The following is a 25,417-nucleotide window of genomic DNA, read 5'->3' as shown; positions in this document are numbered from 1 at the left end:
TCCCAGTGTGACGCAGTGGTTAGTGCATCTGCCTTGTGAGCAGAAGACCTGGGTTCAAATCCCAGCATTGATACAAATTTTCCTCCATCACATCAGTCTACATATATACAGGGTTATTACAAATGATTGAAGCGATTTCACAGCTCTACAATAACTATATTATTTGAGATATTTTCACAATACTTTGCACACACATACAAAAACTGAAAAAGTTTTTTTAGGCATTCACAAATGTTCGATATGTGCCCCTTTAGTGATTCGGCAGACATCAAGCCGATAATCAACTTCCTCCCACACTCGGCATCAATGAGTTCGAAGGCATCGTTGATGCGAGCTCGCAGTTCTGGCACGTTTCTTGGTAGAGGAGGTTTAAACACTGAATCTTTCACATAACCCCACAGAAAGAAATCGCATGGGGTTAAATCGGGAGAGCGTGGAGGCCATGACATGAATTGCTGATCATGATCTCCACCACGACGATCCATCGGTTTTCCCATCTCCTGTTTAAGAAATGCCGAACATCATGATGGAAGTGCGGTGGAGCACCATCCTGTTGAAAGATGAAATCGGCGCTGTCGGTGTCCAGTTGTGGCATGAGCCAATTTTCCAGCATGTCCAGATACACGTGTCCTGTAACGTTTTTTTCGCAGAAGAAAAAGGGGCCGTAAACTTTAAACCGTGAGATTGCACAAAACACGTTAACTTTTGGTGAATTGCGAATTTGCTGCACGAATGCCTGAGGATTCTCTACCGCCCAGATTCACACATTGTGTCTGTTCACTTCACCATTAAGAAAAAATGTTGCTTCATCACTGAAAACAAGTTTCGCATTGAACGCATCCTCTTCCATGAGCTGTTGCAACCGCGCCGAAAATTCAAAGCGTTTGACTTTGTCATCGGGTGTCAGGGCTTGTAGGAATTGTAAACGGTAAGGCTTCTGCTTTAGCCTTTTCCGTAAGATTTTCCAAACCGTCGGCTGTGGTACGTTTAGCTCCCTGCTTGCTTTATTCGTCGACTTCCGCGGGCTACGCGTGAAACTTGCCCGTACGCGTTCAACCGTTTCTTCGCTCACTGCAGGCCGACCCGTTAATTTCCCCTTACAGAGGCATCCAGAAGCTTTAAACTGCGCATACCATCGCCGAATGGAGTTAGCAGTTGGTGGATCTTTGTTGAACTTCGTCCTGAAGTGTCGTTGCACTGTTATGACTGACTGATGTGAATGCATTTCAAGCACGACATACGTTTTCTCGGCTCCTGTCGCCATTCTGTCTCACTGCGCTCTCGAGCGCTCTGGCGGCAGAAACCTGAAGTGCGGCTTCAGCCGAACAAAACTTTATGAGTTTTTCTGCGTATCTGTAGTGTGTCGTGACCATATGTCAATGAATGGAGCTACAGTGAATTTATGAAATCGCTTCAATCATTTGTAATAGCCCTGTACTTCATAGATATTTGAAAATTGAAGAGGTCTCTGGAAGCATATAGTTTCGTTTCACAGTTCTCCCTAATTACGCATGAGAAGCCGTTGGTGGCATAATTTCAGCCGCACTCCAGCCTATCAGTGTGAACAGCACATTGAGTGCATACAATTACACCGTCCGGTACAAGACAATGGCACAGAATTCCCTTGCTGATGTGTTGTCGTGTCTACCTGCTGATTTCGATCAACAGAAGGTCCCCTGCTTCCACTTGTGCACCAGCGAACGCTTCTGTATCAGTGTGGGTCGGTGGAATCCGTAGCACACCCAGCCATATATGTCCAAATGGACACTGCCGAACATCTTCCCTTCCTGCAGTCGGCGGTTGAAGGGACCGAGTCTTCTCCCGTTCCTCCATTCCACCCCTAAACTACGGCCCAAGGTGTTTCTGCCCATATGCGCCTGTTTTGGGGGAAAGGAATCTGTTTCCGGCTCTGCGGAAGTTGAATGCCCACCGCAATTAATGGACCTAGATAGCCATTAGAGGACACAGCCTCGCTACGGCACCGTGCTTGCAGCATGAGCACACCACTTGTCTCGCTATGTGAGTATGCTGGCCAGTACTGTTCCTCGTAGCTGATATAAATACGGCTGCCCAGCAAATGGTCAGTTAGTTCTGTACTCGTGTCTGATATTGTCGGCTATTGTTATCCCTATTCTATGAACTATTAAATAATAACCTTGCTTGGCACTTGGTCTTTCTCTCCGATCACAATTTGGCTTCTCTTTCTCTTTGGTCTCGGTCGATTTCCATCGTTACTGCGGAGGTTTCCACTTTGCACTTCATCGTTTACATAGGTTGCTTTTGTCTTGTCCTTGTCCTGTCCACCATTAGTTTGCCATGTTTAACTCAGCTACTGTTTGGTGTCACGTTTTCTTCTGCAGGCAGCCCTTCTGCCATGCACCATCATATGTTTTTCTCCTGGATTCTAATGCATGCTCAAGTGTCTGGCTACTCGCAGATATAGCTTATTTACAATCTAGTGTTTACGTGCATCTTTGGTTGCCGACCCGGAAAAGTTGGAGAAAAATTGGTCGAGTATGTAACAAAGTACCCCAAAATTGTAAATTGCGGCGAGAGGTGCTCATACATTGGACTGGTTACAGAAAATGCCACATGCTATTTAATTATAGTAATGCACGACAATGCACCCCTTCCAATTCCCATAATGTTTTAGTCACATACTATAAGTGACATACATAATTTTTATCATAAATTAAGACAATAATTTAACGTAGAAGAAGGTGTAATTATATGAATGAATAACACTATCTTCACTGAACGAAGATTTATTCAGCACTTGCACATACAAGAGTGTAGAGCGAACTGCCTCTGGCCAGAACACATACGGTATATATACAGTTACAGAACATTCCAGTACAATAATTCTTGACATTTGTGGATACTTCTAGAATGTACTCGAATCGAATATAGAAATTAAAATTTTACAGTTCAATTGGGTTTTGAACTCACGACCCTCCATGAAGTAGGCCAGTATCATAACCACTACACCACAGTTTCCTCTGCAACAATATTTGACGCCATTTTTAAGCTGGATAATAGCCTGACACAATTTTCCTAGAGGAGTGGGTGGAGGGAACCACCTAACTGCAGCTTCAGAGAGATGGTGGTTATCACTGATGACACTTTACGCTGATGATACTCCCCCTATGATGCACAGACCAAGAATGAAGAGATTCACACAATCGGACTCGAGAGAAAGAGAAGGGAGGGGGAGGGGACAACTTGTTTCTCCACCTTTTTAAGGCATCTTATTGGCCTAGGTCAAGGAGGGAGTGTGGTCATGTCCTCATACTGACACAATGGGTGGGTGACCTTGGAGGGGCCCTGATCTTGACACTTGTTTGATATGATGTCATAACCTTAAATTTGCAGTGTGCAATTTCCTGAGAAGCGTGGTTGTGGTATCAGGTGACATTGTGACCGTAAGTGCTTCGTCGCCCGATGCCTAGGTGTGGTAAAATGTGCATAGCTATACTACTCTCCCTTATCTCTTAATCTGTTGTGTAAGTTATTGAAGTGACAATTGGAATGGGTAAGGCTGTGGTGCTGACACAAAAATGCTTTCAGACAGAAATTTCTTTTGCCATGTTATAATGCAAGGAAATTTAGAATACTGCAAAGGCATTGGAGCTGTTATTTGCTGACAGAAGTCTCTTGGTGATGGAGATACACAAAGAGGCAGCTGTAGTTATTTACGCATTGGATTACACATGTGGGTCCTATCTATGATAACGAATTATCTTCTGGAAATGAATACAACGTAATTTTTCTGCTAAATGTATCTCTCCTCGTGATATACTACCGGATATCTACTCCAGTTTCCGCTAAAACATGTACCGAGAGTCAGATAATCAGGGTTTCCTATGGTAAGTGTAAGTGCACATCATTGTTTCGTGAGTTAAATTTGAAATCAAAATTTGTGTTCAGATGCTCGTTGTGATAGTCTGGAGAGCTTCGAGACACGGTAGAGATCTATTTCAAAAAATGCTTGTCATATTTCAGGAAATAAATATCTGTTGCTAACAGAATCTTGATCAAACACAAAAAGCAGTATACCGCAATGTAGTATATACAAAACGTTCAAGATTGTTTCTGAAGACAAAGACAAGCAAGTGAAGCAAACAAATAGTGTATCACATTACCGCAAATAACGAAGACATCCGACTTTATTTGCCATGAAAGTAGCCCGTAGTGTGTATTAACTAAGTAAGTTGAAGCTGGCTATCCAAACGTATCACAGTCTTTAATCATTCGTCAACTGTAAATATTCCATGATGCCTGCACTCCACTACAACCTCCACACAACTTTACCCGTTTCTCTCACATTACGTTTTCCACAAATTTTTGTCTTACTTACCGCTCCAGGAGTTTCTTCTTTTGTCTGTGATCATGATTTTACATTCATTCACATATAAAGCATGCAGAATTTATTACACGAAGTGGAAATTGTGTAATTGTTGTTCTGAATTTTCCTGCAATCACTCAACGATGATACATTTCCATTCACGACAACACCTTCAGTAATCTGAGTTTGCTACTTACAGTGTTCGAGACGTCATTTGCATGTATTGAGCCCTCTCACGCTTTCTCGTGTGCTCTCTGTTTACATAGTTTCTGATAAATAAATACTCGCTTTCCTAAGCATCCCACTGGGTTCTATAACTCAGCAGTTCAAGACAAAAAATATTTGGGAACATTCTACGTGTGCAACGATTGCACACAGTTTCACACGTTAGATTTTTGCTAAATCTACACTGTGTTGCGGGAAACTCTTTAGTTTTTGCAGACATTTCTTTATCGAGGTTAAAATATATTCAAGGATTTATTTATTTAATGCTTTATGAAAAGTTGCCCGCTCTCCGGATCCCGTAGAAGGATATTTGACTTACAATGTCGCGCATCTGTTCGTTACACTCTCCTTCTAAACGTGAGTTTTGCGACGTCAGCCGAGAAGAGCGTAATTCTGCAGGTAACCCAGTGTATGACCTAACAGGAATTGAGTATGAACACGGGGTATTTATTCATTGACAGCCATTTCAACATGAAATGTATTCGGAGTTGCGTAAATGGAATAACGGCAATGAAAATTCGTGCCGGACCTGCACTCAAATCCATATTTCCCGCTTATCGCGAGCGATCGCCTTACCATTTGGCTATCGAAATACGACTCACGGCCACACCCAAACTTCCATATGTCGTCAACCATGTGTTTACAACCTGTACTCGTACATCCATTATGTATATTCCCGTAGAGGGGAGACGTTTTGCTTGAAAGCCGCTTGCCTCGTGTCTGCGGATAAATATTCAATCCGAAGGAACATTGCATCGTAATAACAAAGGCACCGCAATATCATATTATACCATTTCAATAGTTTTTGCTGGAAAGAGAATATTTATTTCTATATCATCCATTTAAGTTTTTTCACAGTAGCCTGACAGTGGTACCATAGTAAAATATTCCTACGTGATTGCGATTTTGAACGTAACGTTAATAATATATGTTTCCTTTTCGCTGTCTTTTATTCTGGTACGTCTGATGACGGTTGATGCTCGAGACTTTCGATAAGATTTTACGTAGGATCATAATTTTCTGAGAATTTCTGAAAAATCTTTTGCGGAGGGCAATTTGTGGAGACTTAAGATATCCCACATATTTCTCCTAATAGATACTCGATGTCCTTGAAATTCTATATTCGTTCAATAAAACCCCTTACAGACCACTGTGGACCAAACTTTCCCGTAATTTTATACTTGTCACTATTAAACCAAAGAGTGTGTGCTTTTCGTTTTACATCACTCTGCTGTGGAGTTATCTGAGCAGATCTCGGTGAAGAATTCAGTGTAAATTTTCATTACAACTTCTCAACATGTGTCCAACTCGAGGAAAATATTCGCCTTTCGTTTTGTTTTTAGTTTGGTAGAACTGCTTAATTGCTCTAACACAATCACTGTTGCAGACTACTTGATACATAATTTTTACTTCGTCGTCTCTTCGCACAGCCACTAAAGACATTAGCGGTGATGATGTGAGTCTCTCTTCGCCTTTACGCTGCGATTATGGTGGTTGATTATGATTATATTTGTGAGATTCCCCTTCTTTCAAGAAATTGCTGTTGTGTTAATACCCAGAAGGTACTGGAAGCAAACAGAAAACCCAAAAAGGAAAACCTATGAGCGTCAACACAATTGATGTTGTGTTGCAGATGTCGGAGGAAGCGGTACCAAGCGTGCCGCACGCTACGTCCCTAGACGCCATCACACGACGCCCTCGCCTGCCGGAGCCGCAGCAGCCACCCGCCAGGAGCGCCACCGTCGCAGGCCGTGAGTGTATATATCGTAGCTCAAACGCAGTTTTTTATACTAAAAGGAGTAAATACGGAAGAGTGGCCAGACCTGGGCCACATTGCACGAGAACACAATGGGATGCGTGCGTTGGTTTTAATCTGCATGTTATTTTGTACTTGCATTCTTGTAACACCTGTGAGGTTCTACAGTGTAATAGGGACTAAATGACAAGAATTACGTGAAGTAACCAGTTACAATCATCTGACTTGTTGTCTCATTACCAGTGTATCCTGCATGTTGCTGTGTTCAGGATACATCATGAGTAGTGAAAAAAGAACACAGTGAAATAATGAAATTTAAAAAGGAGAGCGCTAGAGTTCATTAATGAATGTAAAGAATCTGTAGAATTGCCCACGTCTATTTCCATAAAAAAAAGAAATACCCTCGATAACAGAAGAGATGAAAAATAACATCAGCTATTCACTGTCATAACAAATTATTATTTGCGCCAATTTCATCAACACAGACCATAAATTCATTTGGCTTATCACTATTGAATGTTCCGTGCTCCCCCAATCCTATCCGTCCTCCGAAGCACAAAGAGTCAAGAAAATGTAATAAAAAGTAATGATTCTGCAAAATTAGAAAAACTCTTTGAAAAATTAGTAATAGGATTCTTTAACCAGGTTTTTATAGTAGTTAATAGAAATAAAATAGCTCTTTGAAAGGCAAATGTTAATTCAAGTTCCATATGTTTAGTAATTCTTTATATCAGTAGAACAGTAATCGTTACACTGCAAAGAAAAACAAAAGATGCAAAAATTACAGGTCACTAGCCCACACAAACAACATATAGGTATTGTATTGTCTGAAGCGTGGCCTCGCATCCTCATGATAAAATAGCCAACATTTAATCTATTTCTCCCCTTTGTGACAGTTTTGAAGGATGTAACACAAATAGCAGTCTACATCATCATTACTGTTAGACTGCTAATCATATTTTGACACATAAGAGATACAACACACTTATTGATTAATTCGGTGATGGTTTTCTACAAAGATCAGTTTTTACCCAACGTTCCTGGTGGTAGTGTATGAAGGTCGTGTTTTCTATTTCCTGCATCGCCTACTTTTCTGTCATTTTCTTCTTGTACGTTCCTTCATTGCTTCTGGGCCCAATTGCAGATGTTTTGTTTGTCTCTCTTCTGTTGACCAAATCTCTTTCACGGTGCACCGGTCCAACTAGGGACCCTGTAGCATGTTTTTTTTCTGACTATTGAGGCAGCAAAAGTTGGAAAATCGTGATGTCTTTGAGGGTAACAACAGATGATTTGGAAAAACCGCTGTGACAAGATCTTTCCGTTCTGCAACTGCTGTCCTTTAGAGGTGACGTTGAAAGATACTTTTCCGTATTGCAACGGATATTCTTTAAGTCATCGATAGGCAATTCCTTGACAGACCAAAAAGTTAACACATGTGAGTTACTCTGACGAAAAGGCGCAAAATCACTTGGTTATAAACTTTGACAAAAAGGAAACTTCTTCAAGCTTCCTTGCAAGGAGGTATGTAATGATTGTGCCTACTTTCCATATCAATCATTCATCACCGAATTTTTACGTTTTACTTGATTCAGATTTTCAATGTATTGTAATCGTCTTCAGCTTGTCAACAGACGCAAAGAATGTGCATGTCTACAAGTGAAAGCAGTGAAACATGGTAAGAAGATACCAGTAATACCATCTACTTAAAACATGAAGAAATACGACATGAGAAACAGTTAACTATCTTAGTAGGGAAAAATACCTCAGTTAATAAAATGGGATATAAATCATAAATATCTTAGACAAGAGTGGCAGCGTCAGCAAATTTTAAACATGATTAATCTGAAACACAAATAAATGTACTCGACTCATAACTAGAAGGGTAGTCGCGGCGTCAGGACACTTTTGATATCAAATTAATATGTAAATCAATTAAATTGATCAATTAAACACTCCCGCCGCCAACCACGCCCACCCCCGCCCCTGGATGACATCACTTATTTTTCTCAGCCTGCACGTGTACCCCAACCCCCTCTTCCCCTACCCCCCTCACCACCAACCTGCCCTATTGGCAGGAATTTCGAATTTTGGCGGGAATTTCAAATTTTGGTGGGAATTTATTTGTCTCAGGGAGGTGCGAACAAACCCCTCCATCCACCCACCCACCCCCACCCGGGAATTGACAGGAAATTAAAACTGACGGTATCCTTTCTGGGGCTCGAACCCTGGTCCTTCTGGGCGGAAAGCCCAAGTGTAACGCTCCCCCCATTCGTAACACAGTTAAACCACCAGAGGGACTTGGTACTGACGGTAAATTAAAAATGGCTGTGCCTTTTCCAGGACTCGAGCCCTGAGGCTCCTGGATGGAAAGCTCAAGTGCACCCAACTAACACATGGAAATTGTCCAAATGTGGGAGAGAAAGGGTAGGTTAGTGTACTTCATTTATTTTGGTCGGGAAACTGACGCAAAGATCGATACTAATTACATAATTAATCGCAAAGATCAGGCCTCATTACACAACTGTCTGCATAGCGCTACACAAGGACGGTGTAAAAATGCAATACACTGCAAAAACTGAAAATACCATACAACTGGTGTTATACTAATGGGAAAAAATTCGCAACACCACTCGAAATTAGCGAGAGACACACACACTCAAACTCTACCCTACACCTATAAGCTGATCGGAAAAAGGCTAGGACGTAAGGTACTATCTTTATTCTTTTTGGTGGGAAATACGTTCAGCTGATGAGATGCTGGTGTTGGACAGAGAGGAGTTTAAAAAGTGAATTACCTGTAAGTATACAGGTTCTCGTACAGTACAGGCGATAAAACTTTACACTTTCCTCTGCAAGCGACGTCGATCACTGGCCACCTGCTCCAATGGATAAATACCTGTATATTTAATCGGATCGCCACATACGCTCGATGCTGGCATGTAGATGGTATTTGTTTTAGATATACCGGAAGAGAGAGATGCGGTAAAAATCTATCGGTAGAAATTAGCGGAGCTTTTATAGTTCGTAATTTTTCTCTGCTCAGTGGTACAGGAAAACAATGATAGAATGTTTGGGTGATAGACGTGAATGGATTCTGAGGGGCACGGATGTGCTTCGATGTTGAGTCGTCCTAATTTTCCCAGCAAGAAACACCACAATAACTGTTCGTACTGTCATCGTTCTGAAGGAGCAGGAATCATATGACGCTGACCTTACACATCGTACACTCTCCTACAGCATTAACTCGACTCACTCTGTTTCTAGACAGGTTGCAGAATGTGGTGGAAATTCCTCTCTCCGACTTCTGGGTAAAATTGCTAAAATTGATCTTGCTATCAGGTGCGGTGTGTATTACAGTACATCGTCCCATATCAATGGAGTCTTTCCAATCCCAACTGTCCACTGGGAACGTTGTTGAATACTGCGCAATGATTGACTGACATCATTCTGTTGAGATGGAGCGAACCTTGTTAGAGCACTGGATATCTGCTGCTTTTCGCTGTGGAACATGGGATTACATGTTAAGGTCATACCTTAATACAGTTGTGAGGAAGCGTTTTCTCATTGCTACAGACTCGTTCTATTTCCATGTGCTACTATACCCTACATGTTTTTATTTTAATTTTTTTCGCCAATATAATAACAGTACCTCTTTTTATTTATGCTACTCACGCATGTTGTGAACAGCACCTTCTGGCGATGGTCAACAATGGAACAGTAATCATGTACATGACTGCAAAATCGAGGAACAATGCTTTTCGAAACGGAGCACCGAGACATCCGCTACCCTTTCGATGGGAAGATATTAACTGTACAGGTAGTCACCTTCGAACAGTTGCTGGAAGCGCTCTACAATACCGCAAACTCTTCCAGTTTCCATATGTTGCGATGTCTTCCACATTTTTGGCAATCAGAAACATCGCGGCTGCGTTTTATTTCTACCAGCCTGTGGTTTGGTAGCTGTATAGTTTATACCATGCAATGTACAGTTTTCTGTGAGAGCCAGAGGATCGAAACGTGTTAATTTCGGTTTAGCAGCAGCTGACAAAGCACTCTTAAGTCATGGTCGAAAAAACAAAGTGTACGGTGGTGTACACTGATTGGGTGTGTTACAACTAAAAATCACAATGTATTAAACTGCTTATGAAGGAGAAACGCAAGAGCCCTCTCGTGTGATTGGTTGTCTGTTGGATACGGTCATCCTATAGTACAGGTGATGAAACTTTACCCCGGTCTGTGGAAGCGACTTCAGTCACGAACCATCTGCTCCAGTGAACCAATACCTGTATATTTAATAGGATCGCTTCATATGGTTGTGTGATAGACATGAATACACCCTGAGCGACACAGATCTTCTTCGAACTACCTGTATGTGATTTGGAGATGTATAGCAAAATCTTTGTCCTTCCTCCATATCATGTATGATGTGTAGTCTTCCTAATTTTCCCAACAGGAAACACCACTGTAACCTATCGTACTATCTCTTCTGCTACCTCGTGTTGCAGGGGAAAGCTTCGTTTGGCGCTGGCCTTACACACTGTACGTAGTTGGCAGCGCTATGACACCACGTTCCCATTTGCATTGAGTGATCAAATCCGCACTTATTTCGCATTAACTCAGTTCGTCCTGTTTGCCCACACGACGCAGAAGGTCTTAGATATAGCCCTCTCCGACTTCTGCACAGGTCAGACTTAAATTTGGACGATCACATAGACTAATCTGGAGGGAGGATGGGGCAGAGGCTTAGGAGCACTTACAAGATGCATAAGGACTGTCTAAAAACAGCGCTGGGGTTCTTGGTGTATGGGATCCTTAGCAGACAGGTTCGAAATAAAAAAAGAAAAAGGGTGACTCGTTTCGAGATACGAGAGTGGCACGAATATGATTCACCAGTGGCTGTAACCATTAAAAGATGTATCTGCAAGATACAATTTGCGTATGTTGTAGAATGGATAGACTTGATTCCAAATCGCAGACAGCATTTCTACCTGAAAGTGTAACATTACCAGTGACTCACGTGTGTACCTGTAGGCTCAAGACCGCCTTTTAAGCAGGGTATGTTGTGTATGTTTTGACTGTAGAATCCCTCTGTGGTCAGCTTCAAATGCCATTTCTCAATAGTGTTCCTCGAAAGGAACATCGTGTTCCCTCCATGGATTCCCAGTTGTCCTAGCTGGTCAGTGTAGTCTGAAAGCTGGAAAAAAATATTTCCCATGTAAAATGACTCTCGTGATCAATTTAATTAATTAATTAATTAGCCTATCATACTGATATCAATCACGTGCCGCCTGGCGGGTGGAAGAGATGGCAAGGGCACTGCGGAATGATTCTTGACAATTGTGTCTTTTTTTCGTTTTCGCGATATCTTTTAAAGAAATTTCAGTCTTCCACCTACACAGGGCGAGATAGGCTCTCACGATTTGGTTTGTAAACGCTAGTATGATATAGCATTGCACTAGTAAAACGGGCCCTGTCAGAGTGTACAGAACAGCTACATTCTCTTGGATTATAGCTTCTTTTTGTCAAACGTAAAATAAATATGTTTTTTTTTTTCTTGATATGTGTGCCAATGGCGTGAAAGATTGTCTGAAACGTTTGTAATACTCACGTGGATGACAGTTTATTTACAGACACTGAACGCGAGAGATTCTCTCAAGGCCGGCCGAAGTGGCCGTACGGTTAAAGGCGCTGCAGTCTGGAACCGCAAGACCGCTGCGGTCGCAGGTTCGAATCCTGCCTCGGGCATGGATGTTTGTGATGTCCTTAGGTTAGTTAGGTTTAACTAGTTCTAAGTTCTAGGGGACTAATGACCTCAGCAGTTGAGTCCCATAGTGCTCAGAGCCATTTAGATTCTCTCAGGTCGTCTAATTTGTTCAACAAGCTGGAAGAATTGGCCTAATATAGATTTTTTTTTCTTTGGAGTTAAAATTCTCGTGGTTTGTTTACTCCGATGATAGTTTAAAAATAACGAGTACAGTCTTCAGTGACCAGTAGTTCTCGCAGCAAAATAGTCAAAGTTTTCTTTTTCCTGATTTTGCGCAGGGTGGTCATGTATCTGCTCATCATTTGTGGTCGGTGACGGTACACTTCCCTGGGCGTCACAAAATAATGAGATGCGACTGCAGTAAAAACTATACCGATTTTGCTGATAAAACTAAAAGAAAATGGACTTTTTCCTATTTTCATGGAAATGTTCGGATAATAAGTTGCCGTCTCTTTATCTAAGAATAGATGATGAATGCAGCTAGCCGCTATCTCTGTGTAATGTCTTGTCTGTATAGACGTGTATCTGTTGCCTTTAAGATCACTTCACCTTCACACATAAATCTATACAATAAAGTAAGGCCCTCCCCGTTTTTGGCTGATCCGTGATAAGACAGGCGAAAAATTAGACTAATGGAGGATTATTAGTATTATCTCTATTTTCATTCGCTCTCTCACTTTCTCTCCTTTATCTATGTACAGTTTTTAATATAATATTTCATTACGTGAAATCAGCCAAATAGGATCTTTGGTGGAGTCCTTCGTCTTGGTAATCAGCGGCTGGCTTGCTGTAAGAGATCTTTACATTTATTATTACTGTAAAACGCTGCAGTCAGTCGGGAGAATCAATCGTCTGGACAATTTGTTCCTTTTACGAAAGATTGCGAATTCCAGATGTGTACGAAGCCTTTTTGGACGATTTAACACAGACTCAGTGATTGCAGGCTCTCTTCGACACAGCTGAAACTTCCCCACAAATTACAGGGCCAACGTGATCATCAAATGATTCAGAAAAAACTCATTCGTTCATTCACTCCAGAACAAAGAAATCACAAACCTTATTTATGGAGGAAATTGTGTATTAACTCCATCTCCATTACATGTCCAGATCTCCGGTGATTCCACGCCTTAATTATTTTCCGTTTACAGTCTCTTTCTCTTCAAACAAACCGCTAGTGGCACAAATGTTAATTGGCTCGCTTTAGCGAGAAGAAAAGCAGAATATGTATCTCTCAGAAACACGTCAGTCCCTCAACAGATACTCCAGAAGCTGTCCTAGTTACAACTCCAACAACCATGGAGAATGCATATATGGATCTCTGTTATTTCAAAGAATAAACGCACTAGAAAATACTTTGGCGTCGTCGAGCTGACGCCGCATATATTACGAGAAAATCAGATCAGATAACTTTTCCAAAGTGAATGAATGTGGATGGTTTGATTGAAAATGATTAATTGGTGCGTGGTAGAGGGTGTTTTCTGTGGGGACATTACAAGGACATTTATTATGGTCGCAAATGTATTGTGCATTTTTAATAGATGTTTGATTATAGATGCGTTGCCGTCAAATACAATTGTTCTCCATCTCAGAATTGTGGGCTGTTGCGAATGAGTGGCCGGGGGGGGGGGGGGGGCGTGTCTGCATTGTTGGTCACCGGACACAGCCACTTTCTGTTGAGGGGGGTGGCGTGTGGGGGCTCTGCCGCTGTATTGTAGATGAACAAGTTGCACTTGAGGCGGCCGTCCTTTTTTCTCCTATTGTTTAGTTGACTATACACGCTACTGTATTGGCATAGGAGCCTCGCCTAAAGGTGGCGGCCAGATGGAAAGCCGAGTGCGGCGAGTGACCGCTTAGGGTGGCAGCAAAGGGCGGACAGTGGCCTGCCCGCGCCACAAGGCGGTCGGCGGAGCAGCTGGCTGTTTGAAGGAGCATGTCCCCCCACCCCCCTCCCCCACCCCCCGCCCTCGTAGATGAACGGTGAGAGGGAGGTGTGGAGGGAGATCTGAATGGGACCTCGATTTTCGGCAGTTTGTGGACGCCTATCGAGGAGAACGCACATTCAACTACCGCCCCCGCTGCAGTCCTTTAGGACGACGATTTTCCCCACTACATGTGCTGCATTATGACCTGTTCATTACGAGTGCTGGTTTTTTATGACAATTTCGAAGTGTGATTAGAACTGTGACGCATTTTTTCGCATCAGTTGTGGTAGCGTGTATTGGCTTCGATTACCTAGGCTGCAGGATGGTTTCTGAGCAGGCACCTGGAACAAACTCTGACATAAAACAGCGACTGACGCTGTATGCTTACATGTAATACACTTTTTAAACTTCTCTCTGTCCAACACCAGCATCTCATCATTTGAACGTATTCCAAACCAGAAAGAATTAAGATAGTACCTTACTCCCCAGCCTTTTTTTCTGCCAGCTTGTAGGTGTGTGTGTCCGTCGCTAGTTTCGAGTGGTATTGCGAAATTTTTTCACAGCAGGATAACACCAGTTCTATGGTATCGTCAGTTTTTCCGATGTATAGCGCTTTTATACCATCCTTGTGTAGTGCTATGCATATAGTTGGGTAATTAGAACTGATCTTTGTGATTGATTACGTAATTAGGATCGATCTTTGCGTCAGTTTCCCGACCTAAATAAATAAAGTACACTGACTTAACTTTCCTCTCCTGCATCTGAACAGTTTCCATGTGTTAAAAGGGGGTGCACTTGGGCTTTCCATCCAGTAGCACCAGGTTTCAAGTTCCGGAAAGGATACCAGCAATTTTAATATCCCACCAATTCCCGGGTGGGGGAGGGGAGGTGGGGTGGGATGTCAGCGCAGCCCTGGGACAAAGGCATTCCAACCAAAATTCGAAATTCCCACCAAAATTCGAAATTCCTGTCAATAGGGTAGGTTCCTGGTAGGGGTGAGGGGGAGGACGGGCTGGGGCATACGTGCAGGCTGAGAAAAATACGTGACGTCATCCAGGTGCGGCGGCGGGCGTTTTAGGGGGTGGGGGTGGGCGGGGGTGATAAATTCATCAATTTAATCAATTTTCATATCAATTTGATATTAAAAGTGTCCTGACGCTGCGACTGCCCTACTGCTATCATACTTTGGCGTCAACGCATACTGCGTTTGTAGCTGCTGCAGAGGCAAATGAAAAGGTTTCAGTGCTAGGCACAGCACGCTGCAGACACATGTTCACAATTTTCTGGTACAAAGCAGGAACATGAGCATGAAACCCAGCATTGTTGTTGTGGTCTTCAGTCCTGAGACTGGTTTCATGCAGCTCTCCATGCTACTCTATCCTGTGCAAGCTTCTTCATCTCCCAGTACTTACTGTAGTCTGCTAAGTGTATTCATCTCTTGGTCTCCCTCTACGATTTTTACCCTCCACGCTGCCGTCCAGTACTAAATTGGTGATGCCTTGATGCCTCAGAATATGCCCTACCAACCGATCCCTTCTTCTAGTCAAGTTGTGCCACAAATTTCTCTTATCTCCAATACTATTCAATACCTCCTCATTAGTTATGTGATCTACCCATCTAATCGTCAGCATTCTTCTGTAGCACCACATTTCGAAAGCTTCTATTCTCTTCTTGTCTAAACTATTCATCGTTCACGTTTCACTTCCATACATGGCTGTGTGGGCTACTGTCTGTAAGACCCCACAACGTAGGGGTGAGCTGTCGGGTAGGACCGATGTGGAGGGGACATAGTGAGGAACTAGGAGAAACGCTATGCAGCAGCAGTCTTACTGATAGTGCGACGTTTATTAGTGAGGCCAGTAGCACACCAGATATTGTTCCATTTTCGAGTGAAGAGAGAGCTCATTAGCACGTGCTGATCCACACCTATGATCGTCATAACGAATGTTGGGCAAGTAATAATTTCTCTAACTGAAAAGTGGACCGTTTCATTCCCTGGGAGACCCACATCACTTGAGAACCAGAGGAAGACAAAGGAGCAGGTATTAAAACTAATAACGGATAGAAACTCATGAATAGCAGATATCAGACTGTGAGAAGACTAACATGGACGAATAGCGTGGAGAATGCTCACTAGGTCACTACGCCGGCCGGGGTGGCCGATAGGTTCTAGACGCTACTGTCTGGAACCGCGCGACCGCTACGGTCGCAGGTTCGAATCCTGCCTCGGGCATGGATGTCTGTGTTGTCCTTAGGTTAGTTAGGTTTAAATAGTTCTAAGTTCTAGGGGACTGATGACCTCAGATGTTAAGTTCCATGGTGCTCAGAGCCATTTGAACCATTTGAACTAGGTCACTACAAGTTAAAATGCCGTCGAGAGAGGTCTGTTTCGTAAAATGTAAGGTTCCGTTCATGGCTATCAACTCCGCCATAAAAATACTACACGTTCCCAGCTACAAATATTGTTCCTCACCGGTTGAAGATGTAAAATCATATCCTGCCCTGGTCGTGATTTTAGAGCCATTAGCTTAAATAACAGTAGCACAAGGATATTCCTGAAGAATTAAGAGAAAGGGACGCTGAGAGGTCTTGGGGATGACTGAAACTTAAGGTCTTTCAAACAGATCGGTCCTAATTCGTGATATGGGTACTAACCAAGGGGTGGTGTGCAGGAAACAATGGGAGTACATTCTAAAGAGGTTAGGCAGAAGTCCCGCCATCTGTGGGTAGGTGCCAGGGTGTCGATGCCCCTTGTGAGCAAAAAGAATATGGTAAGCAGGACGATTTGGAAACTGTTGGATGATGACTGCGTAAGTCAGCAAGAGTTGGTACCATCTGAACTGCAAAGGAAGATCCGTCCCTCAGCAAGGAGACTGTCTAATCGGACTAATCCAGAATGTGCCAGTGGCCCGTCTTACTGTACGATGGCAGGCTGGGTTCCTTCAACTTCAAATCTATCTGTAGGTGTCGCTCAGTCTTAAACCTAGCAGCCATAGTCCAATTGAGATGCGTCCATGGCCCGATAAGTATGCAGGGGAGTGTTGCACTCCATTCCACAAGAAAGCAGAGAGTGTTGAGCTTTGACGTGCAGCTAGTCCTTAGTTGCAGAATATGGGATAGCCATGCCTGCTTTTTGTCGAAAAGTAGTCACAACACAAATAGGGACTGGATTAAGATGGTCATCTCAAGGTATACAAGTACCCGGCGTGGGGATAAATAAACGTAACAGACGATGACCGCAGGCGTGTCTGCATTTACACTACAATTGCAGCTTGGTACAGAGGGTAATCCACTCACTGACGACGTCTTTGTGAACCACTGTATAGACCCCCCAGTTTCTCTGTTTGGGCCAGTATAGTTCCAACAGAATCCACGATAATCTCCAAGAGTTGGAGAATGGTCATCAGTAAAGTGTGTGTCTCGGTGAGCATCGCAGATTGCAGCTCATCAGTAAAGTGTGCGTCAGCATCACAGATTGCTGATCAAGTGGAAATTAACTGTTGTTGTTCTGGTAGGTGACAGTAATGTCCGCTGCAGTTCCAGTTGATCATCATTGTGAGGGTGTCCTGAATAGGCGTGAAGGGGCTACGGCAACGGGTCACACCCCAGGACCACTGTCTGTCACTGTTCAGGGTAGAACAACATCAGTTGAACAATATCAGTTCGGAGTCTTATGGCATGCTGACATCTGGCACCTCCAGTATGACCAGAGTAACCTTCCCGAGATGTCTTCTTTTTTATCTTTCACTACTTCTGACGGTCGAGCTCCTTGTGAGGGATTATCTACTGTGCCTGTTGAACGGATGAAGAGTTGACTGGGTAGGACTTACAGTTTGTGGCTCTTTTAACCACTAGCGTGGTGTCGTGTCCCTGATCGGTGTATTTACAGGGAGAGGATTCCCGAGAAGAAGCCCTGTCACGTGTAGAAGCCGGAGTGGAGTCTGCTTTTCCTGCTGGTTGTGGGAAGTGGTGCCCGAAGATGGTGTCACAGGAACCATGAGAGGAGAGCGCCTACCGTTGTTGACTACCTGGCCACAGTAGTTGCTGAAGTGGATATCATTGAGACTGGACACAAACGATCTTGTTTATTTCTAAGCTCCAAAATATGACAAGCGATCTGTGACCTAAAGTTCCTGGATTTTGAATTGCTTCATCAGGCAGCACACTTCGGGGGTTGCAGACGGTGGTCATTCCGGCAGATGACAGAGAAAGATGGTGGCGCACATGGTGTATTTTAGTGAAGTGGCCAGCCACAGTATCCAAACATCGGGCCATGTGAACACCAGGAAGACATATGTCTGAAATACTGGCATTTAAAGCACTACATCGAGAGGTGGGAATTACGGCATCACATCACAGTGGTAAACCATGATTCTGACCTTCTGTAGAAGCAAATACTGCTAAAAAGCGAGGAAGAATGAAACTTGTCTGGTGGACCTCGACGTACGTAATGTATGAAGTATCGAGTAAACGCTCCTCTCAGAGCGTTAAAGTTGTTCTTCATCCGTCTGCAGCAACAACTTGCAGTAAAAAACAGATTCTTGTAACATTTTGAGGTTCTTATGGGATTTTATGGCAGCAGGTACTGGGTAATTGTGATTACCCACAGAGGTCCAGTGTGAGCTGTAATTATCGTAAACATAGTAGATATTCTAATGCGTTAATGCAGAACTGATTTACGCTAGAAAAAAAATAGTTCCAATTTTGACCACCAGATGCAAATCTGGCTCTGTGAATGTAAAAAATACATATAGAAATGTTCCCATATGTAGTTGGTTAGGAATGGGACATGAGCAGAAAAGGTCAAACGAGAGAGAAAGGCATAATGGTGATTTAATTATTAACCGCCTCTAACGCAGTTGTTTAGTATGAGCACTGGAGAGGTCGAGGAGATGCTGCGTCCGTAAAACGACATGATCAACAGTTGCTTGCAGCAGTTCTGGTGGGATCTAAGCATCGTGTTCCTGTATACTGGCCTTCAGTTCATGTAGAGACCGAACGTGTCCCTGGTAAACGCGTTCTTTTAGATGTCCCTGGAACCAAAAGTCACATGGGTTCAGATCAGGTGATCTTGCAGGTCATGCATCTGGAAAACCACTGGAAATAAGCCTTTCGTGGAAGGTTGCATTAAGCAGATCTTTCACTGGGCGAGCGACATGAGGTGTTGCCACATCTTGCACGAAAACAGAGGTTTCCACACAGTTTCATTCTTAATAAACAGGAATCACATGCTGTACAAGGTCTCGATAACGTGCAGACGTCACGGTACGCCTTGTACCTGACAGGTTCTCAGGAAAGAAGAACGGACCAAGAATAAAGGAGCTTATGAATCGATATCACACAGTGACATACGGCGAGTGCAGTGGCTCACTGTGCACAACACACAGTTTAACACTGCTCCTAATTCGGCAGTTCTGTGTATTCAGTGCACCGTGTACCGTAAAATGTGCCTCGTTATGCCACGTACCTCCTCACAACATACAAAATTGACAGCCCGCATGTCATCAACTTCTATCCGTGCCAGAATACAAAGACCAAATTCGGAACATTGCTGTGGAGCATTCGGTTTCAGTTGCTGTACCGTTTGGATCATGTACGTGTACCAGTGTAAAATAGACCGCGAAACCTTCCGTACTGTTGATCATGGGATGGACAATTCTGGTGACATTGCACGAACACTAGCACTTCCCGAGGTACGTGCATTTGTATCGAGACAGATTTCCAGAATGAAGATGTCCCGACAGGAAGATGTTCGAAGCAATTGATCGGCGTCTTAGGGTGCACGGAACATTCCAGCCTATGACTCGCGACTGGGGAAGACCTAGAACGATGAGGACACCTGCAATGGACGAGGCAATTCTTCGTGCAGTTGACGATAACCCTAATGTCAGTGTCAGAGAAGTTGCTGCTCTCCAAGGTAACGTTGACCACGTCACTGTATGGAGAGTGCTACGGGAGAACCAGTTGTTCCCGTACCATGTATAGCGTGTGCAGGCACTATCAGCAGCTGATTGGCCTCCACAGGTACACTTCTGCGAATGATTCGTCCAGCAATGTGTCAATCCTCATTTCAGTGCAAATGTTCTCTTTACGGATGAGGCTTCATTCCAACGTGATCAAATTGTAAATTTTCACAATCAACATGTGTGGGCTGACGAGAATCCGCACGCAATTGCGCAATCACGTCATCAACACAGATGTTCTGTGAACGTTTAGGCAGGCACTGCTGGTGATGTCTTGATTGGGCCCCATGTTCTTCCACCTACGCTGAATGGAGCACGTTATGATTTCATACGGGATACTCTACCTGTGCTGCTAGAACATGTGCCTTTACAAGTACGACACAACATGAGGTTCATGCACGATGGAGCTCCTGCACATTTCAGTCGAAGTGTTCGTACGCTTCTCAACAACAGATTCGGTGACCGATGGATTGGTAGAGGCGGACCAATTCCATGGCCTCCACGCTCTCCTGACCTCAGCCCTCTTGATTTTCATTTATGGGGACATTTGAAAGCTCTTGTCTACGCAACCCCGGCACCAAATGTAGAGACTCTTCGTGCTCGTATTGTGGACGGCTGTGATACAAAACGCCGTTCTCCACGGCTGTATCAGCGCATTAAGGATTCCATGCGACGGAGGGTGGATGCATGTATCCTCGCTAACGTAGGACATTTTGAACATTTTTTGTAATAAAGTGTTTGAAGTCACGCTGGTATGTTCTGTTGCTGTGTGTTTCCATTCCATGATTAATGTGATTTGAAGAGAAGTAATAAAATGAGCTCTAATATGGAAAGTAAGCGTTTCCGGACACATGTCCACATAACATATTTTCTTTCTTTGTGTGTGAGGAATGTTTCCTGAAAGTTTGGTCGTACCTTTTTGTAATACCCTTTATTTTTTAATGGCAAGGAATCGAGTAACATGTATTTTTAAGTGGCCTGGCTGCTATTTATTAAGGAAAATAAGTTATTTTTCACTTTAAATAAAAATATGAACAAAAGTGGAATATAAGAGTTTATTTAGAAAGTGGTATTTACACTTTAATATATAATTATGTTTGCGCTACTTTATTGTAGAAGCAAACTCTGTTATGGGTATCTGTGTGTAAAACTAATATACTCCTTTCTCAGTGTGCCTTGTACATTGTGCATCACATTCGCAATTCTCTGTCCATGTCAAATACTGGAATTTAGATTTACATCTGCTAGTAGAACATGCTGTACATCTCCACTGTATTAGTAATTCAGAAGGCATTTTGTTAAGACACGTCTTTGGCTCACTATCTGCATCTTTGCACCGCCCATAATCTATCAGCTGAAGGCGTGTGTCAGGAAAATAGCATTCTGATAGGTTTAAGCATTCCCCTAAAACAAAAAGGCATCTTCGGATATGTCAATTTCTTATTGAAAAGTATGAATGTAGTGGCTCCAATAGGTATTTTACTTGCATAATGAATAACAAAGCCCATGAAATGTCCTAGACTTCGATGATGGACGCGTGGTACAGTACGTATCAGACCGCAGTCTCTGTAAGAATGTATGATTGAAAAAATGGTCTCTAGCATGGAAACCATGGATTTCCGGCCATAAGTTCATTAGACCTTTTTTGTTCCGTATCCTCTCTTCGACCAATCCCTAGAGTTTGTACACGGTGGAAAAAATAACCCTGTATAGTTCACAGTATCGTTCTCATCAATGTCCTTATATTCCTGAGATTACCTGTGTATGGCTCGTCAAGAGCTAATTTGAGCTCTAGCTGCAAGCACAAATCTGGTCCTACAGTCGGTAATTTCGTTTCTTTTTTTTTTTTCAGTAAACTACAGTGCGCTCTGGATCTAATGGACGAACAAAGCGGTCTCAGTTTCTCAAGATCTGTTTGCGGAATCCATGTTGATTTTTGTAAAGGAGGTTTTCGTTCTCGAAAAACATTATAATGCGTGAGCATTACATGCTTCACAATTCTACAACTTATTAAAGTTAACTTTATAGGCCTATAATAATAAACACTTGTTCTACGACTTTCCTTGCAAATGGGAATAGTCATTGCTTTTTTGTTGTTCAGCGACCCACGATTAACATCACGTAAGTACGTGCTGCTTTTCGCAAGTGATGCAGCTGTCCATGAGAAATTCTATTTGGCAAAAGTTACAGACATATCAGTGTCGGATCCAGGGTACAGTTGTGTGGCGTGGAGAGGGGAGATGCCAACCTCCAACCACACCCATGCAAATGTTACTTGTGGTCCCAGAAACATTCCCGATTAAATTCGGTCGATTTTTAATAACCGTATAACAACCTCGGTTTTAATTTTTACGGACCGTGACCTATTAGATACGTGCGAATCGGCTTTAGCTGTTTTGGGAATCGTTTCTTATAAAAATACTGCTGCTCAACAATATTTAACACAATGGTGAGGCGTTTTTGCAGTAATCAGTGTCAACATATTTTACGTTAGTTGAGCGGTATATTCTGGTTAGACACAATGTGAGACTGACGCTTCTTTCGTCTTACACTTCTAATTTCGATTTATTTCAATCCAGGCAAATATTTTATTGTATCGTCATACGCTGGAACAATAGCTAGCACACACAATCCTCACTGTGGCCGCCGCGGTTGACGCAAACGCATATTTTCGGCACTCCATAAAGCTTTTGAACACTCGTGAGTAATATCACTTGTCACGATTCTGTATGTTTTACTGAGACTCAGACCTTGGCGGTGGGACACTCTCAGCCGATAAGTCAACATGGGATACTTTTTCCCTCTTTGCCAACCACGATATACTCACTGACCGACTGCTATACCGAGACTATTATCACATGCACTCATTTAATGTTCGCGGCGCGTGACAATCGATTCTGCATACCATCGACCTGTGTGGGGCATAATGTGATTATCTCTGAGTAAGGGATCGTTCGCCCCTTACATCACCCACACTTAACGTGCCACAGATGCCTACAATTTTAATAATAACAACAGAACATGTAAAATGTTGTAATATAATTATTATTATTAATATTATTGTTATTATTATATGTTCACATTAGTACTTAGTGCATCGCTGTAGCATAACGTCCATTAAATTATAGTCCAGTGAAACACAGCTTTTGGAATGCAGTCTCCCAAAAACTTGAGAAGAACACGTGGCAGCGTAGTTTTCATCACCCTTCCTACTGACATAGAAAGCATTCACGTTAGTGAGTTCTTCAGAGGCACAGCCTGCCCTGAACTGACATGTAATGTTCCATAGCTAAGACGAGCATTAATAAAATTAGCTGCACTACACATGTCAACAGGATGTACCGATTTATTTAAATGTATTGTATTGTTGAAGTGAGCTTTTATTACCATACCTGGTTGTAACCACTAAACGAAAAATGTCGTTGTATTGAAACAGCTGTTGTACGTGAATTGTCACTCTGTGCACACACATTTACTACCAACTCCGGCTCAACATACAGTTCCAGAAAGTCAGACATACTAAAGGCACACATTTCATGTGACATTAAACAGCTTGTATAAGGACACATTGTGGTTAATAGCCTTGAATAATTGCTCAAATACTATGCAGATTATCACTTTTGGACTATGAAGGATCACGGTTATGACTGCACAGCACGCCACATACCGAAAGGAAAATTTCATTCTCACTAAAAATTTCGAAATTTTCGTGATTTAATCCACTAATGACCGTAAACTTTTGCCGATAATTTATAATTTCCAAAGAACCACTGTTATAAAGTTTTAACGAAAATGCCTAGAGCTCCGGGCTACGTGACCTCACCGACCATGGACTTCTCGCGACTAAAGCGCAAATTCCTCTCCCAACATCCGAAAGATCTCTTCTCTGGTTGGTCGTATAGCACAGTAGACAATAAGCTTCATACTTCGATTCACATAACCCGTTATCCTCTGTCTTTGGACCAATCCCTGATCAGAAATCAGATTACAAAAGATTCAAAGGTGTATGAAATCTTATGGGACTTAACTGCTAAGGTCATCAGTCCCTAAGCTTACACACTACTTAATCTAAATTATCCTAAGGACAAACACACACACCCATGCCCGAGGGAGGACTCGAACCTCCGCTGGGATCAGCCACACAGTCTATGACTGCAGTGCCTGAGACAGCTCGGCTAGTCCCGCGTGGCATCAGTTTACATGAAATTACAAAAGACACTTCCTAAAAAAGCGAATAAAAACAAATTAACATCATATTTAATCGTGTGATGGACTGAAGTTAGTTTTTCATTCCTAAAATACCGAAAAGTGGATGCTTTACAGATTTTCCGTCGTGTATGTGACACTTCACGGCTGCGCAATCAAATTCCCACGCTCACTCACACTCAGTTACTGACAATCTTCGTTGATACTTCGCATACACGCCACACTCATTCCTTCAGTCACTCAGACAACATAACTGGAAATACTGCCAGGATTCTGCAGTTGAAATAATTGATAATATTTATAGTGTGTTCATCGAAATATCGTTTAGTTATTTATTTAAGGATCAGATATGATAATCATCATCATCATCATCATTTAAGACTGATTATGCCTTTCAGCGTTCAGTCTGGAGCATAGTCCCCCTTATAATATTCCTCCTTGATCCCCTATTCAGTGCCAACATTGGTGCCTCTTCTGATGTTGAGCCTATTACTTCAAAATCATTCTTAACCGAATCCAGGTACCTTCTCCTTGGTCTACCCCGACTACTCCTACCCTCTACTGCTGAACCCATGAGTCTCTTGGGTAATCTTGCTTCTCCCTTGCGTGTAACATGACCCCACCATCTAAGCCTGTTCGCCCTGACTGCTACATCTATAGAGTTCATTCCCAGTTTTTCTTTGATTTCCTGATAGTGCACACCCTCCTCCCATTGTTCCCATCTACTAGTACCTGCAATCATCCTAGCTACTTTCATATCCGTAACCTCAACCTTATTGATAAGGTAACCTGAATCCACTCAGCTTTCGCTCCCATATAACAAAGGTGGTCGATAGATTGAGCGGTGCACAGATAACTTAGTGTTGGAACTGACTTGCTTCTTGCAGAAGAGAGTAGATCGTAGCTGAGCGCTCACTACATTAGCTTTGCTACACCTCGCTTCCAGTTCTTTCACTATGTTGCCATCCTGTGAGAATATGCATCCTAAGTACTTGAAACCTTCCACCTGTTCTAACTTTGTTCCTCCTATTTGGCACTCAATCCGTTTATATCTCTTTCCCACTGACATTACTTTTGTTTTGGAGATGCTAATCTTCATACCATAGTCCTTACATTTCTGATCTAGCTCTGAAATATTACTTTGCAAACTTTCAATAGAATCTGCCATCACAACTAAGTCATCCCCATATGCGAGACTGCTTATTTTGTGTTCACCTATCTTAATCTCACCCAGCC

The 25,417-nt window shown here is 42.7% G+C and overlaps 1 protein-coding gene across 3 annotated transcripts in view; it reads left to right on the top strand.

Moving 5' to 3' along the window:
• The window catches only part of LOC126470160 (potassium voltage-gated channel subfamily H member 7-like), a 1,327,516-nt gene that overhangs the window by 1,026,147 nt on the left and 275,952 nt on the right, over nt 1–25,417 (top strand). For all 3 annotated transcript variants that reach the window (XM_050097785.1, XM_050097784.1, XM_050097783.1), the window contains exon 6: nt 6,204–6,321. In XM_050097785.1, the coding sequence (XP_049953742.1) occupies nt 6,204–6,321 (118 nt within the window). The remainder of the gene's footprint in view (nt 1–6,203; nt 6,322–25,417) is intronic.

This window comes from Schistocerca serialis, chromosome 3 (genome assembly GCF_023864345.2).
Source record: "Schistocerca serialis cubense isolate TAMUIC-IGC-003099 chromosome 3, iqSchSeri2.2, whole genome shotgun sequence".
Lineage (NCBI taxonomy): Eukaryota > Metazoa > Arthropoda > Insecta > Orthoptera > Acrididae > Schistocerca > Schistocerca serialis.
This window is presented reverse-complemented; position numbering and strand designations above follow the sequence as displayed.